The sequence below is a fragment of the Amblyomma maculatum genome, chromosome 1, assembly GCF_055883805.1.
Source record: "Amblyomma maculatum isolate TAMU_Amacu chromosome 1, ASM5588380v1, whole genome shotgun sequence".
NCBI lineage: Eukaryota > Metazoa > Arthropoda > Arachnida > Ixodida > Ixodidae > Amblyomma > Amblyomma maculatum.
In genome coordinates this window covers 506,086,966-506,103,713 of record NC_139344.1, presented here as the reverse complement: position 1 = coordinate 506,103,713, position 16,748 = coordinate 506,086,966, and the positions used below count along the sequence as shown (strand labels likewise).

Here is a 16,748-nt window from a genome sequence, read left to right as displayed (position 1 = left end):
TACAACTGTTTATTCAGGGGCAAGCAGTCGACACATAGCTTTCACTGCTGATGTGCACATGTACAAGGCAACAGGAAAACAGCACCAATCTTATCAAAGCAGGTATGAGAGAAATATCTGTTCAGCCTCAAAGAAAAACGGAAGTGTCGCTGACACAGCTCGAACCTGTTTAATGTATAGGTGGTATCCTCTGCTCCCTGAAAGCTTGCTCAGCTAAGCCATCACATAAGCTACGAAAGCAAACAGGTTGGCTGTCAGAAGAGACATGGCCAGCACTTCGTAAAGTGCACCACCGTTTATGAAATTCTACAGTCACATAGAAAAATCTTATTTTGGACAGGCAAGACTATGCGTGAATGGCCAACTTAGGGAACATGCAAAAGACATTAAAAATGAAGGTGGGCGACTTGTCTTGCACTGTAGGGTTTGCACCAATTGTGAAAACTGTGGGTAACGGCTCATGAAACACTAGAAGCCCTTCATATAAAAAAGCAGGTTTCAGCTGTGTCAGCAGCAAATTGGTTTTTCTTATGAGACTGAACAAAATTTCTCTCACGCATCGTTTGACAAAATTGGTGCTTTTTCCATGTAGCCTTGTACCCGTGCGCATCACCTGAGTAGGCTATGTATAGCAGCTGCTTTCCGCTGAACAGTTGTAGTAAGTGCTGGTGGTGTCCTCTGTCTTGTGTGCGACTGTGCTATGCTAAATAGCCTGTTATTATGCATGGACAAAAGGCATTGAAAAAAAAAAAACCAAACAAGTTCTGAATACCACTGCCAACATTCTGGCATGAAAGCATTGTAAAATGAGGGGGCTGGCACGGGTTGTGCATCTGTTATTCTGTACAACCCCTAGAGGGCAAAGAAAATTGAAAAAAAAAAAAAGAACTGCCGGGGCTATCACATCTACTGCAGTCAGTTACAAATTAAGAATGAAGGGGCGAATAGCCCTCAAAGGAGGCTTTTCTGCCAATCAGATTGTTCTCAACACTGGTACCGCTCCAGCCCTTGTCCATAGCTAACTAGGCTGGGCAGCTTTTTCTTTGTCGGTACTGAATACCAGCTGCACTGCCTCTCTTTTGTCACCTATTGCCATGAAAGGGGGAATTCCTTTGAGGCTCACTTGATTGGGAGGCTCCTTTCTGTCAATGGTGGGAGGCCTACCTTTGAGAATCTACAAAGCTGCAATCTTGAGTTGTAACTGAGCACAGAAGGTGCCTTGATCCCAGCTGCTTGCTACTGTGGCACTGTTCATAGTGGCTGCGCAGCGCCTTTAGGTGTGGACGTGGTCTTGGTCACAAGGCAAACACCAACCACTTTTTTTGACGTCGGCAAAACCAAGTTTCATTGGTGTTGAAGGCCTTCCATGTCACACCTGCCAGGATTAAAATCAAAAGCACGATTTAGATATATGAGCTCCCAAACAGAAGGAAAAAGTCCCACTGTTGGTAAGTAAGTTTTTGGCACTGCCAAACCATACCTGTGTATTCAGTCAGTAGCCCACGACTGCCCAGTGAGATGTCAGTCCCGTGGCCCTCATCGCTAAGTTGTGTTTGCAGCACAGACAGGAAAAGGATAGTTGCTGGGCAGCCGTGGAGGTGTTGGCAACCTGCAAGGTGTTCCATTGCTTTAATGATTTCTTGTGAAGTTTAATAAAGCCCACCACTGACTACAAAACACTGGTGCAGATTCCACTATGGGATAAGAATTTAAGGGGGGACATGGGTCTTGAGCAAAATTTTCTTAATATTTGTCCTGTCAGTATGAAATTTGCAGGGTTTATGTAAATTCTTGTGCTGGTTTCAAATATGTTGTTAGTTTTCTTCTACATAAATTTGCTGAGTAGTTACAGCAACTTTGCTGTTCCAGACTTGCGGGAAGCTTGTAAAAATATCTACTGAAGGGAAATTGCTAAAATGCACATGGATCTGTTCCTGAATGTCTAAGGAACACAAAAAAACAAGTTTTGTGCTCCTGCCTTACTACAAGCCAAAGTTATGGAAGTTTTAAGTTTCAGCTTCACAAGTGCAACCACCCCCTTTCTACATCTTCGTATGTTTAAAAATTTTTCATGCAGTTGAGACCTTGTATAATAGCTTTATTGTGTTCCTTTAACACTCACGAGCCAGTAAAAATAAAAATCATTACAATCTAACGAGTAGGAGAGCCACAATGCCACCCGCAAAATAGAAGGGTAGGCAAAATTTTCATTTTGAGAAAAATGGAAAAAACGAATTGCAATGTCAAACACTAATTTAATCAAACAAAAACTGTAGAAATGCAGGCCACTGTGGCCTAGAAGGCTCCTGGACAGTAATCTGCATTGGGTTTGCCCTTCTGCTTTCGTTTTGCTGCAGTCTGAAAAGCTGCAGAGGAAGCACGCTTCCTCTCTGCTCTCATTCACTGGTGCAATGCACACGTTTACAATTTAAAATAGCTATAAACCTCCAGGAATGTAGTCTGTTTGCTTTCCAACGTCCAAGTGTCGCCTCTTTCATTTTGATTTGCAGTTGCAGCACATTCAGTTGTCACTTTTTCGTTTTTTTTTTTTTTTTTTACGTACGTCGTTTTGCTACGTCCTCGCATCAAGACCGCGGTGAGGAACGTTTATTGCGGAAAAGAAATGTAATTTGGAGCTGTTTGCTGCTTCCCAGTGCTCTGCATTGCACTAGAAGCAAGTGAATTTTCTAAGGACTATGAACGAGGTCCGATCGGCGCAAACGCGCGGCGAGCTCTACGAAGACGACGTGTCCCGCAGTTTACGCATTGGAGAATAAGTTTGACGGTGATTCCTTATCCTCGTTCATTTTTTAAATGCCAATACCGCCGCCGTATGTTTTACGCTTCGCCAATCTCGGCAAACTGTTTAGATCTGACGATCGTGAACTCCGCATCGCCAAGCGGACTGTCCGCCGCGCTGCCGTCATCGTTACGAACACAATCCGTCTACCGCTTCGTTGCTGGAGTTGGCGCGAGTTCAAGCTTTTCCTGTTTTGAGCTTATCTTTCTGCTCATCTGCGGCCAGCGTTATCACTGTCGCGGCGGGTGCGACCGCTGGCAGTAGCAGTCCCCCGTGCTGGGGAACACGCTAGGCCTACTTCAGGCTCGTACACACGATCGTTCGGCGCACGATTTCCGTCGGCCTGAGCGCGCACAGCCGGGCCAGGGCATCACTTGAGATGATTATTCAACTATTTTTTTCACTTTTTTGACAAATTCTTGCCATGAACGCACCTCGCGGTTCGGAACCAAGCGCGGCCGGCGTCACGTCTCCGCCGTCTCCCCGCGGCTCGGGCGCGCCGAGCAGACGCCGTCAGCCAGCTCCACCAATGCGGGGACGCCTTATCGTCACGTGCACCCCGAAAGCCAATGGGATTGCAAATGCCACGTTTTCTTTTTTGCTATTTTTTATGCGACCAATGGGCGAATGTAAACAGCAGAGGCGGCAATTTGAAGGCGAAAGGCGGCTCTTTGGAATGAGACCAAGATGGCTACGGTGCCGCGCACAAAATGGGAGCTACGCCTCACGGAAAATAGTTGTTTCGGGGGTCGTTTTCGGCCCAAATTTGGGCGACATCGATTATATAAATTGGCATTGTGACTAAAATACCGACCCTAGAGATGAAAAACTTGGCAGATAGGTAGATAAAGAGCTACTGATTTCGAAAATCACATTTTCTAAAAAGTGATTTTTTCGCGATTTTTCGGTCCGCAAGACCCGTGTCCCCCCTTAACCTTAAAATATGTCACATAAGGTTGAGAGTACTGAGTAAACAATAGAAATATGTTAACCAAGTCATGCACTAGCAGGACAAAATAGTGCTGAGTATAATATATGTATATTAAGAACTCCTTGATGACCTCGAAGGCTAAAACATTTCCTTGTCTTCACCAACAGACACTCCTGAAGAGAACCACCATTTTCCTGATTTATACATTCCTTTTTTTTTTTTTATATTGAGAGTCACTTTCTATGCTGGGTAAGGTTTCTGCCTCTGAGTTTGCCAAGGGTTTCATTCTACATATGTAGAGAGGAAATAAATCTATGTATTATGTATCTATATATGGATGCATCACTTGTGTATGTATCTATGCATGTATCTATGTATGTAGGTACCTATGTATGTATGCATCACCAGTTTTTCCTAGAACAAATGAAAGCAATATTTTAATTTGTGAGCATGCACCCAGAGAGCAAAAAAGGAATGCATAGCTCACTTGCCTGAGCTGTTGGGTAAGTGTTTTGTTTACATGAAAACTCGCACAGACGCAAAAAAACAAGATCGCCAGACACAGACACAATAGCGCAATGTGAAAAAGGGCATTAAATTAAATGAAGGAATTTCACCTTTGCTGCTAAACACTTTTATTTCGGGAGGAGTCCATATGCTATCAAAAGGTTTGCGTGGAGTGACAGCTTTGTTGTTGAGGACAGCCAGAAGGCATACACTGAACCCATATTATAACATGGCTACATTCTATACGCCATAAAAGTCAGTTAAGATTCAGTACCCTCTTTTCTTTTCCCAGTTCTGGACAGGAAGAGTCTATTGGTCTGAAGCAAGAAAGCAAATGAAATTGATATGTTTTTGTGTATTTATACTATGCTTTTTATTATATGAGGTCCCTCCGAAAGATTGGCTTTCGACCTCCTTCTGTTCCAATTGAACTGAAGCTTAATTTCTTAAAAAATTATTTCCGCCAATAAAAGAAAAAAACCTGAGGACCAAAGCAAATAGAGCACCAGCACATCACACAGCACACAGCATGCAGTTCAGGAACTTGAAGAATTAAATTGTGCTTTCTGACTATATGAAAATGTAAAATCACTTAATCACTGCATATCTACGGACTAGGTATTGTTGTGGCAATGTAATGCCTGACTGTAAACATTTTATGAACTATTAAAATTAAATCACTGCAGAATGTTTGTACGCCGTTCCTATCGCGCCATGTGTTTCAACTTGTGCCAGTGAACAGGCCGAGAGTATTTTGCTAGCATTTGGGAGAGTCGCTGTGGCCAGAATGCACCTTACCCTCGCCTCTAAGGCGGCTTATTGAGATCGTTCTTTTTCTTTTTCGCAACCGTGGCATAACTTAGCGCGTAGCGCTCCGCAGGCAGCCATAAAAAATGCACGGTTTCCACTCGATGGTGCATGTTTTCTGTATCTTGCTGTAGAGTGAAAGACACACTAAGCATGCAGACTTTCATGGCCAGTTGTGTTTCTTGGGAAAGTGTTAGAACCAGCGGCAATCAACGAAAGACTGCGGATTGCCGAGATCATTTTGAAGAATTACATCGCGAGGCTCCACCGCCAATAGCAGTTCATGAAACGCGGCGAGTCGAATTACAAGTGCAAAACCTTCCTGTATGCACAAAACTATAGAAGCGTCATAAAATAACGCTTTCGTACCGACTAAACGGTCCGCGCGCGCAATCTTGCTCGCCCATACAGCCTGCGCCCGCGGAAGCTTACAGCGATCCTTGCAGCATTTTTGTCGGAAAAAGAAAACACTCGGTCACTTTACTGCTCCATTAAGAGACTTATTTAGAAGAACCAATATCTTACTCACCCAGCGAAGCTTGCCTTGCAGCCAGAAGTAGCAGCCGTTGTGCGGGATACATTTTCAACGCAGTCACAAACCAACGTCCCAACGTGCAGACACTACTAGACACGACGAAATGGCCGGCGGCCGCGCAGCGCATTGATACAATAACTTTAAAAACAATAGAAATCTGAAATATAATTCATAAAACAAGCTATTACAAGTAAAATTTAAATGTTACTTATGACGTATTTGTTTCAAAATGATAAATACAACTTGCGTCTTGCATAATTATCTTGGCACACTATTTTCTATTCCGCTGTAAAGAGGAGGGATGCAAAAAGTCCACGGCGCGCGAAGTTTGGGAATGGCGGATCGTGCGTAGCTGGCGTTCCGTATTAACATCGGCGCAGTAAATCGTTCGTCTGTGTGAACTACTGGCTTTTATCCCACGCATACACATCGCTAGCTTACTTTGCCATAGTGAAAACTCAGAGATTGGACTGATTCGACTGCATGCTTAATGCATTGCATGAATTAATTCAAAAGCGCAGGCACTCTGGATACAGCATTTTGCAAGCTGAAAAATTGCTAGAACAAACCTGGGACAATTTATATGCAGAACAGTGTCGTCCAGTGAAATTGTGTACATATTGGACAGATGCATGTGACCCTGAAATGTCTTGTGAGGAAGTATGGTAGACTTCTGAAGCAGAACTCTAAAAGACATCTTGCGTAAGCCGTCTATTAACTGTCTTGCATAGCTGAAGACATAAAAATTCTTCACAAGACAGATTCCAGACATCTTGCCAATGATGTCTTCTAGACTAGCACTAAGCAACGTCTTGTAGATGTATTTGGTGGCTCAAGATATATGTGACCAATATAGACATATCAAGACAGCTACGAGATATTCTGTGCTCAGTGGGAGGTGAGCTTGAACAACAAAAAGGAAACTAATGTAAGCATGGTCTACAATTCAGGGGTTCTCAAACTGGGTTCCGCGGAACACAGGGGTTCCGCGGGCTGTCTTCTTGTGTTCCGCGAGAACCCTCACTGGCCGATCCTCGTTTCAGGTTCATTTTTAGTGTACGTGCGCGAACACAGCGCTTGGTTCGTTAAAGCTAATTTTTACTCGTCGTAGCCTCAAAAAAACAATCTTGCGTGTCACGCCCGCGATAGCAGGTGTCGACAGCGGACGTCTTTTTGCATACGATCGAATTCACACGCCTACCGATTTTCTGTGGCCTCCGAGATCACGTCTGCGCACGTTTTTGAAATGCGCGCGGACGTAATCTGGGAGGCCATTAGTTTTTATAAGCACTTCTGTTTGTCGTCGCCAGATGGCACTACCCACGCTGCCGTCGCAAAGCCAAGCAAAGCCTAGACAAGCAAAAAGAAGCTCGTTATGTCGCCGAGGTAGCTGGTGGATCTCAACACGTAGTACTTTCGCCCTAGCATCATGAGCCAGAAAGCAGAAGGGAGATTGTTGGGGTTCCCTGACACTTATTGAAGGCTTTTGGGGTTCCTCCAAGCAAAAAAGTTTGAGAAAAAAAGTTTGTGTCAGTCAAATGGATCAACTTCACTGGCGACCACTATGCTGTTGCCACACATGAGGCATTCATTGTCTTCACCTTCACACATCAGTTATAAGTGTGCTTTTAATTTCACTGCCTGCATTGCAAAACAGATCCCATCTCTTTTGGTTATTGAATCAAATTTGTTTTACTCTGTCCACAATATTGCTTATTCAATATGACTGCTTTCAATACCTCTGACCAGGTGTCCCTTCACATCAGGAGTGTGTGCTTCCACCTGATTGGTCTATTTTCTTTGCGCATACATCACCTACTGATGGAGATGCATAGCTGGTAAAGCACAGGTAGCGCCTGTCCGTCTCGTTTTACGTCGACCCAATCTCTACCTTCTCTGTTGGCTTTTCTTCCACATTCCTCTTCTGTCCTAATCTGCTGTGATATCGTCAACTTTTTCAGTTTACACGCCTCGTGGGGCATTGCCAGATTTACTTGGACATTTACTTCTAATAAGGCTAACGACTGGGCGAGTTGTTAATGATTCATTTTAAACCAGCCAAAAGACGAGACAGAGAAAGAAAGCGAACAAGACAAGGCTCGACTAACAACTGAATATTTATTGAAGAAAAGAAGACAACAAAGACTCGCACTGAGATGCACGCGCACAATCCCAAACCAGTGAAATGGCAGAAAAATTCAAAGTCATGGCCTAACTATCAATTTGTCTAACAGAGCGAATTCCTTACTATGAAGGTTAACCGATGCCTTAGCCACACACGTGTCCCTAGTCTTAGAAATGTAAAACGATAAGCCTCCTATTATCACTGGCCCCCTTTTTGGGAATTAGCTGTGATCTATACCAAACCCCACTGGAATGTCCATTGCTTTGCAATGGCAGACATCTCGCTCTCTTCCACATATTGTGGTGGTGTGTTTTCTGTCCAGGCATGCACTTAAAATGCAGAAAACTTGCTCCTTCAGCGATTTGAGCGGCATTTCCTTAACCTTCTTTTTGTTGACCATCTTAAAACCACTTGATTATTGTTACCACAGAGTGCTCAGAATATGTACAGGCTCAAAACATGGCTTCCAAACAAGTGTTGATTCTGCCCAATGAAAATGTCGACCACCTAGAATAACTAGCGCAACAACTAACCAATTTTTAGCTGATATGCTTGTAACGAGCACATCCACAAAATGAAAAAAATGTGTTGATGATGGTGGCTTTCTAGTTTTTGCAGTGCCTGGTTGCGTGAGTAGAACCACGCTTGTGGTGGGCCGTTTGGAATTACAGAGGTTGGCCCCTAGGGAAGAATGATGGACAAAGTATTTAGGGAAACTAGCAGAAACGGAGGCGGTGGTGTTAGAATGTTGTTGAGAGAATATGGCAACTACCAATGTAATTTTTGTGTTTTGATAGGGGCTTTTTAAATAATAGGAGGATAAAATGAAGGAATTGCTAAGCCAAGTCATCCCCTGGCACAGGCTCATACTACAGCTTCAGCAAGTATGTGGAGCTGCGCAACAGCTCCGACGGTGGCAGCGAGAACCTCATCAAGCAGCTGGACGTGACGGTCTCCTTTACCCAAAACCTGCGTGCCTACTCGGCCAACAAGAACACCTGGCTGGTCCTGGGTGAGTTCTCACACAGAACAGCTACCACAGTTATAGCCTGAGAAAATGTTTGGGGCTATCCACCAGACATGCATGTTTTTTCTCTGGTTGTGTGGATATTCTCCCGTGACTATTGAAATATTATTTATAATGGGCAGAGTTACTCTGGGAACAGTTCCTAGTGGAGGTTGCATGATTTTTTTTCATGTCTTTCTTGAAAACTTTGTGATCCATCCTTCCCTATTGGTAGTGCTGTGGTGGGTAATTTTTTCAAATTCTGTGGCAGGCATAAAAGGTGCAGCTTGTGTGTAATTTGCTCACTCCTGACTTGCACCTGGAGGAGGGCGGCATACTAGACTACACCAAGGGGAAAGTCTGGCTACCAAATAAATTGGCCGCTTACTTTCGTGCCACGTGGGCTCCAAAATGTAATTGAATAACTTTGGCCAGAGGAATTTGAAGCTGGCTCCTTCCACTGCAGCATCACATAAAGCAGCAGTACGGTGATGCTGGAAATTTTCAATGGCTTGGGAATAGTAGGAAGCGTCCAGCCAATATCCCAACATTTTCCTGCACGCTCTTGTTGCATAAATGAACCCTATGTGGCCATGCAGCAAAGGTTGTCGAAAGCTGCAGCACCGCATTCGTGGATTGAAAAAGGCAGCTCCTGTTGTTCTGCTATGTTATGCACGTAAACTTGCTTGCAGGCGAACCTTTCATATACATGGTGCAGTCTTCTTCAACTAGAGTGGTGCTTTAGGCCAGCCTTCTTTCGTGGTTTCACATGTTTGTGTTGTGACTTCGTTAGCAGCAGCTGTGCAGAAATAAAACTCCTCTGGCACTCTTGGTCAATTGGGTATGACTGGTACTCTCGTCAATCATGTAATGCATCACAATTTTTTCGTGCATAGGTCCGACTAAGTTAAAGGCTGAAATCACTAAAGCATTGTTAATACGCTGAGAAGGAATTATCGCTACTGAAATCTTTGAGCTGATTATCGCTCAGATGTGACATTTATGGGCAGGGAGACAAAACCTCTCATCCAGAGTAATGCACGTGGATGGTATTCATCTGCTCTCCAGGCACTGTGCAGAAGGGCTGCAGGCATTGCAGGTACCACTTTATGTTGCATCTCTCCACTGTCTCTTTGACCTCTGATGTCATTTCACCCTAGATAAAATTTATTATGGGTTCAGCAACATATCTTTTTCATTTCAGGGTGTTATCTTTTAAAGACTGACTACTACAGCGATACACTTAAGAGATTTTGTAGCGAAAGCTACACTGCGCTAGGTTTTCAAGCCGTCGGTGTGGCACCGTTGCCTAGCAACTGTGGTATAGATGGAGAAGATGGGCCAGAAGTTGGAGGAGGAGAAAAGAAGGAAAAGCAAAAGAAGAGGAAGAAAAGGAGGCAGATAACTCTGTAGTTGGTAGAGGCAAGCGACAATAACGAGTTGCTGGGACAGAAGGTTCGTTCAAACGTTGGGACGGCGGCACAATAAATCCAGGTGTCCGCTGAAAGATTCGCTGCAACACTCGCAGCGTTCGCTGTATCACTAGGTTCAAGCCATGCTCAAACCCCCACAATTTTTTTATAGAGCTATGCAAAGAGCAAAAAGTAGATTCATGCTATAAAAGTTGATTGCAAATCGAATGGAATATTTTTAAATACTGTTATTTACTCGCATAATGTATGCACTTGCATAACGAATGTGCCCTTAAATTTAGTCGTGAAAATTTGCATTTTTTTTTCTCTCGCATAATTAATGCACCTCCAACTTTCGTCCCTTGCAGTTCCGCGAACGGCTGCGCTGTAGCTTTCCCACTTCACTCGATCCTCCTGTTGTCATGACGACAGAAGCAGCAGCCTTGCGGCGCTTCCTCGCCCTAGCTCTCTTTTACTATAATGCCCCCCTCCTGGCTGCTTCCCACCAATGTGAAACTTTCAGGAGCCAGCGGCAACCGGTGGCTGCCAGCACGGCAGCGGGGGCGTGTGGAGACATCCAATCAAAACGACACTAGACAGTGACATAGTCCTAGCTCTACTTTTTTCTGACAGCCATTACCGTTCTGCAACAACATTGTCAGTTGCTCCGACTTGCTTGTTTTTTTGTGCCTTTTGTGTATTGCGTTTTGCCGTGGGCCGCAATGTCAGTTACATGGCCGGCTTCAAGTTACAGGTTGTGAAGTATGCAATTGATGACGGAACTGGTGCGGCCGATAGGCATTTCGGAATAGATGAAGTCCGCGTGCGTTACTGGCGGAAGCAGCACAACAAGCTGCGTGCCACGAATCAGGAGCCTTTAGGAGACCGAAGACGGGAAAGGGCTTGGAAGAAGTGGTTCGGGACCTGCGAAAGGAAGGTTGTGTTGTTTCGCACAAAATGATCAGGACACACGCACGGGCCATAGCCAGGAAGCGCGGCATTATGACCACCGCTTTTTAAAGCCATGGGTGGACGACATGGTTCATGCAGCGCTACGGACTGAGGAGGTGCACATCACTTTGTCAGCGACTGCCTCCTTGTTACGAAGAGAAGGTAGTGGACTTTCACAAGTTTGTGATAGGCCTGTGGCGGGACCAAGAATTTCTCATCTCACAAATTGGCAGTGCCGATCAGACACCCATCAACTTGGACATGCCGATGAGCCGGACGGTCAATGAAAGAGGAGCCCGCGGCATGCTCGTCAAAACGATAGGCGTCGAGAAGCAGCGTTTCACGGTAATGCTGGCTATCACGGCAGGAAGTTGCCACCCTACCCGTTTATTTTTAAAAGGAAAATTGTGCCAAAGGCCAACTCCCCAGACGGCCCACGAGAAAGGATGGATGTCGGCCGATCTAATGGCTGATTGGGTCCGGACTGTCTGGGGACGGCGACCTCATGCCCTGCTTCTCCTGTCTCTCCTTGTGTTTGGCAGTTTTCGCGGTTACCTGGGAGAGAACGTACGCTGGGAGCTAAAGGAGTCGCGCATGCAGATGGACATTATGAAGCCCTATGTGTGCACCGCCTGTACACAGACTGGCATGCTCCTGGATATTGGATGCCAGCTGACCTGATCTCAAAGAGCTTCAAGACTCCAGTGGAGCCGCAAGTGTGCTGGATGGCAGCGAGGATGACCAGTTGTAGGATGTGGAAGTTGCCAGCGATCTGGATGGACGGGTCTAGTGATTCTGATCAAGAGTCAAGTGTAATAAAAAAAAAGCTGTTTACATATAGTGTAACTGTGAAAGGTAAGCTGTCTAATGCATTTTTTTGCATTGCCACATTTTTTTTCTCATCGCGAACAAGTTTTCATAACATTTACCACAAATAATAAGTGCACTCCCCAATTCTGCTTCAGCTTTTCGGAAAAATAAGTGCGTTCATTATGTGAGTAAATATGGTATTGCGAAGTTAACTTACAGATTAAATATTCTTTGAAACATGGACAGAAAAAAAAGGTGCGCCAATTTTTGGGTGTGAAGGGAATGAAAAAAATTGATTGCCAATAGAATAGAATATTTTTGAGTCATTTCTCAAAATTAGTATGTAATGCTGAAAATAAAGTTTTCCCCATCAAACACAATTGTAAAACAAAGCAGATAATGCAGATAAATTTTGTTTTCACCATTGTCAACAATAATTTGTTATACTGCCTGCCAGACATGAAGTAACGATGCAGGAATTCCTCATGTATCAAACTTTAATAGGATCTTAAAATAGTTCTGTACATCAGTAAATGAACAGCATGTCAACAACTGAGCTCTGTAATCCAGATGCACTTGCTGTGGGTGCAGCAACCCGCGAGGCAAATGCTTGCCGAGCACCATTTCTTTGTCAAAAAGGGGACCGCAACTTCATGTATCAAGGTGTGTTGCTGGGCAAGTTGGTTCCAGATAATCTTGGGAAAAAACAGTGCAAAAAAACGGGGACAAGAGAAGAGAGACTAGCAACTGATTGTATTTATTGCAGAGCGAATAAGTACTGAAAGGTGCGTACAAGCCGAAAAAAGGAAAGGCACTATGCTTGTCACTCAGGTGTGAAGATACGCCAACTCGTGGCAGGACAATATGGATGATTTGCTGGCACATAAGGCTCCTTTGTGCGCAATGGCCAGGGTTTCAAAGATTTCCCTCATGCGCTGGCTCGGATAGCATATGAGGATAGCCCACTGCTGAAAGAGCAGAGCACATCCTTTGCATGATCGACAACTAGGTTGCTCTTAGGAACCATGTCATCAAGGGACTAGGTACGTTCCCTGAGGTGATAAAAGGCATGAAAAGCATTTTGTTGCCTGCTGTGCCAACGTGGCTACGAGGTGCCTTTTTCTTGTGGGGCATCATATGTTGGACAGACGGGACGATGCATCAATGATAGCTTCGGGGCCTAGTCCCTTGATGACGTGGTTCCCAAGAGCAACCTAGTTGTCGATCGTGCAAAGGATGGGCTCCGCTCTTTCAGCAGTGGGCTATCCTCATACGTTACTTGGACCAGCGCACGAGGAAAATCTTTTCTTTGAACGCAGTCTATGGCGGTGGCGGCTTCTCAGTGGAACAAGCTGCATACGCTAGATCGTAAAATGTATCGCGGAAGATGAGTGTAATACATGCAAAATGCTTTTTTTTTTGTTTTAAAAGCAGAAATTATGTGCAAAATGAAATGTACTGTCTTATGTAAATGTGAAATGTAAATATATATTGGTGAATAATTGAGCGTGGTAAAACTTTAATTTTGTGGCACTTCAGTAAAGATGTAATTTTCTACAGGCGCCACCTTTAGCCCCCGTGACAACGTTTGGAGTAATAAACACTATTTGCTGTACTTTAGGTACAAAATAGAACATAATGTCGGAGTTTCTGTAGAAACACTGCCTTAGACGAGCTGCAGTTTGTATTGTTGGATTACTTGAGAGAACATTTAGGTGATTGGTCGCATATTTACAGCAAGAATTTGCAAACAGCTTATGAACAAGATTCAGCTCTACTTCATCTGTCCGCACACGCAGGCTATCGTCCTGCGCCTTCGAGTTAGCCAAGGCAATATGTATGCGAGAAATATATTTTTCACGAATCGGCGCGTTCTGATTTTTGTGTCATTTCCTAGAATAGCTCTGCTCTGTGAAAAGTATATGCTCAAGTGATGTTCATAAACAGTCCACAGACTCCAGTAAATATGGTGTGTGTTCTATGTAGAAAATTGTAAAATGCATCAAGTCTGAAACATGACAACAGAGAATGGGGTTATAAACCCTCTTTTTGAACCTCGTCGCTGTTAATCTGCCCCGGCAGCAGTGGCTACACTTTAGTGCATTTTCACTGCAATCGTGTTAACAAATTCATTAAAAGACCCACACACAAAAACTCTCCTAACGAAAGCACAATAAAACATTCCTGAATGTTCTGTCGTAGCGGCTTCAAGTAGCAACTGTCACTGGCCTAATATAGCTGCTTTGTTACCGGTTGTAATGGTTTCGCTAACGCTTTAAATGAAGTGTGAAAAATACTTCTGGTAAGCAGGAACTATACAAATCGAACAATCCTTAGTAGCAGAGCTCCTTTACACAATACTAGCGTATCATGTTGTTTCTTTTCACTTCTCACTTTCAAAAAAACTTTTTAACGACCTACGGTGGCTGCCCGCGCCTGCAGCTGCTCTCTCTGATTCAGATGGATGGGTGTGTATGTCACGTGGGCTGATAATTTTTTCACAGCTGGATGCTGCATGTGGCTCGTTCGGACATGAATCTGCGAACATAAATGTTTCTGTAGTTTTAGGAAATGATATTTGCACTGGCATAGTTTCAACTGTGGCGTGGATGTTTCATTGTACCTGTGCAGGCGTTGTGTCGGCTGTGATCTTGGTGGTGCTGCTGCTTCTGCTCATCTTCCTGCGCAAGCGCATTGTCATTGCCATTGCCCTCATCAAGGAAGCCAGCAGGTGAGCCCATTGAGGACCCCGTGAAATTTCTTCTGTATTGCAACTCGCACTGTGCCAATAATTCAAGATGTAGTCATGCAATTTCATTGATACGCTGGCAATAAATGCTGGGATTAAAGTGACATGACTGCATGCATATTTTTCAAATCTAAGCTCACTTTGGTCATTGTGATCGGGAAAAAAAGAACTACATTTCTAAACGATAACAAGGAGCTTACCCCCCATCAGCACGGGTTTCGAAAAGGATTTTCCACTGTCACTCAGCTAACTTCTGTCATTCATACTTTTGCAAGTGTACTAAATAGCGCTGGTCAAATGGATGTTATTTTTTTAGACTTCAGCAAAGCCTTTGATGTTATTTCTCATGCCAAACTAATTTACAAACTTGAACTTATTGGTCTTCCTAATTTCATAATTCGTTGGATTTCCTCATACCTTTCTCACCACACACAATTTGTTTGTTTGATGATTGCTATTCAAACCACCTGCCGGTCACTTCAGGCGTCCCACAGGGAAGCGTCCTCGGACCTCTCCTCTTTTTGATATATATCAATGACATTACTAAAGTTATAACTACCCCTGTTCAAATTAGATTATTTGCAGATGACTGCGTTTTATTTCACCAAATTACTTGCCAAGATGATCAAGTTTTACTAAACTCCAATCTTTAGAACATACATACATGGTGTAATAAATGGGACATGAAGCTAAATTTAGAGAAAACTGTATACATGAAGATAACTAACAAAAAGGCTTCCTTCTCATTTCCTTACAATATTTCATCTCACCTTCTGACCGAAGACAGCGAGTACAAGTATCTAGGAGCTACAATAACGAAAAACCTTAGCTGGAATAAACATGTATCAAACGTATGCTCCTCAGCCTTTCGTAAACTCTGCTTTCTTAGACATAAACAAAAACTTGCCCCACCTGAATTTAAAAAATTAACCTACTTTTCAATAATAAGGCCATCACTAGGATATGCGTGCACCGTCTGGGGTCCCTACACTAAACGTAACATCGAGGCCCTTGAAGTGATTCAACGCAAAGCCGTCCGTTTTATTTTTTCAAAGTATCGTGTAACTGACTCACCAGCGACCCTCATGAGAACTCACGGTATTGAAACATTACAGCTGCGCCGGAAAATTCAAAGACTGAAACTACTTTTCTTACTAAAAAACCATAAACTGTCTATGAATGCAGACCCCTTCCTTAAACCTAACACTACGCGCCAAACACGAAATCATCATGCACAATCATTAACCCCTTACAGTGCTAGGATTAACGCCATTAAATACTCATTTTTTCCACGCACCATTGAGGAGTGGAACAGGTGTTCGCCAGATCTTTTAACCAGAGCTGATTCTTTTGACTCAATGTTTTCTTCACAGCATTTAATTTGAGAGCCATTTATTTCTGCGTTTACTTTTTGTATTTTGCATCTGTGCCTTGTATTTATTGTTGTATTTTGTGTTACAACTTGTATTTAACATTTTTCAATTTTGCTAATCCTGTTCTTTTTGCATATATTATGTATTTCGCCCCTCCTGCTTGGGCCTACTGTAGGCCTGCAGTATGTTCTAAATAAATAAATAAATAAATAAATAAATAAATAAATTAATTAATTTCGAATTTTAGACAAAGCAGTTGTGTAGAAGAGAGTTCACATTTTGTTTACTCTGAAGTGACTGCTGTGTTCATTTTCAGCATGGGAAATAATTTGGTTCACATTAAAGTTAGATATTTTGCACAAGTATTAAAAAATGTGCAGATTATTTGGTTGCCTCTTAGGTTGTTTTTGTTGGCACTTGGATTATATTCGATAGGAAAACCTATGTTAATGTGAGCTTCATTTCTTTTGATCCCATCATGTTATTTTGCTAGCCACCAGAAAATTGTGAACTGGCGAGCATGGTGACATGGCTGTGCACTGACACAGGCCTCTTCTTTCATACGCAGGCATATTCATGCGGAGTTGATTTCATTTTGCATGTGCACATTACGGGTTGCGTGCTGAAGCAATGTATGTACATTTCTGTGTTGCCGAATGTAATTGCAATTTTAGTCGACCATACACTTTTTTGAAAAAATGAAGACCCATTTATCTTCCTCAAAATTTTTAATACAGAATAC

The 16,748-nt window shown here is 43.4% G+C and overlaps 1 protein-coding gene across 3 annotated transcripts in view; it reads left to right on the top strand.

Moving 5' to 3' along the window:
* The window catches only part of Ctl2 (Choline transporter-like 2), a 353,598-nt gene that overhangs the window by 250,427 nt on the left and 86,423 nt on the right, over positions 1-16,748 (top strand). For all 3 annotated transcript variants that reach the window (XM_084575765.1, XM_084575780.1, XM_084575773.1), the window contains 2 exons: positions 8,568-8,717; positions 14,516-14,615. In XM_084575765.1, coding sequence (XP_084431891.1) covers positions 8,568-8,717; positions 14,516-14,615 — 250 coding nt within the window. The remainder of the gene's footprint in view (positions 1-8,567; positions 8,718-14,515; positions 14,616-16,748) is intronic.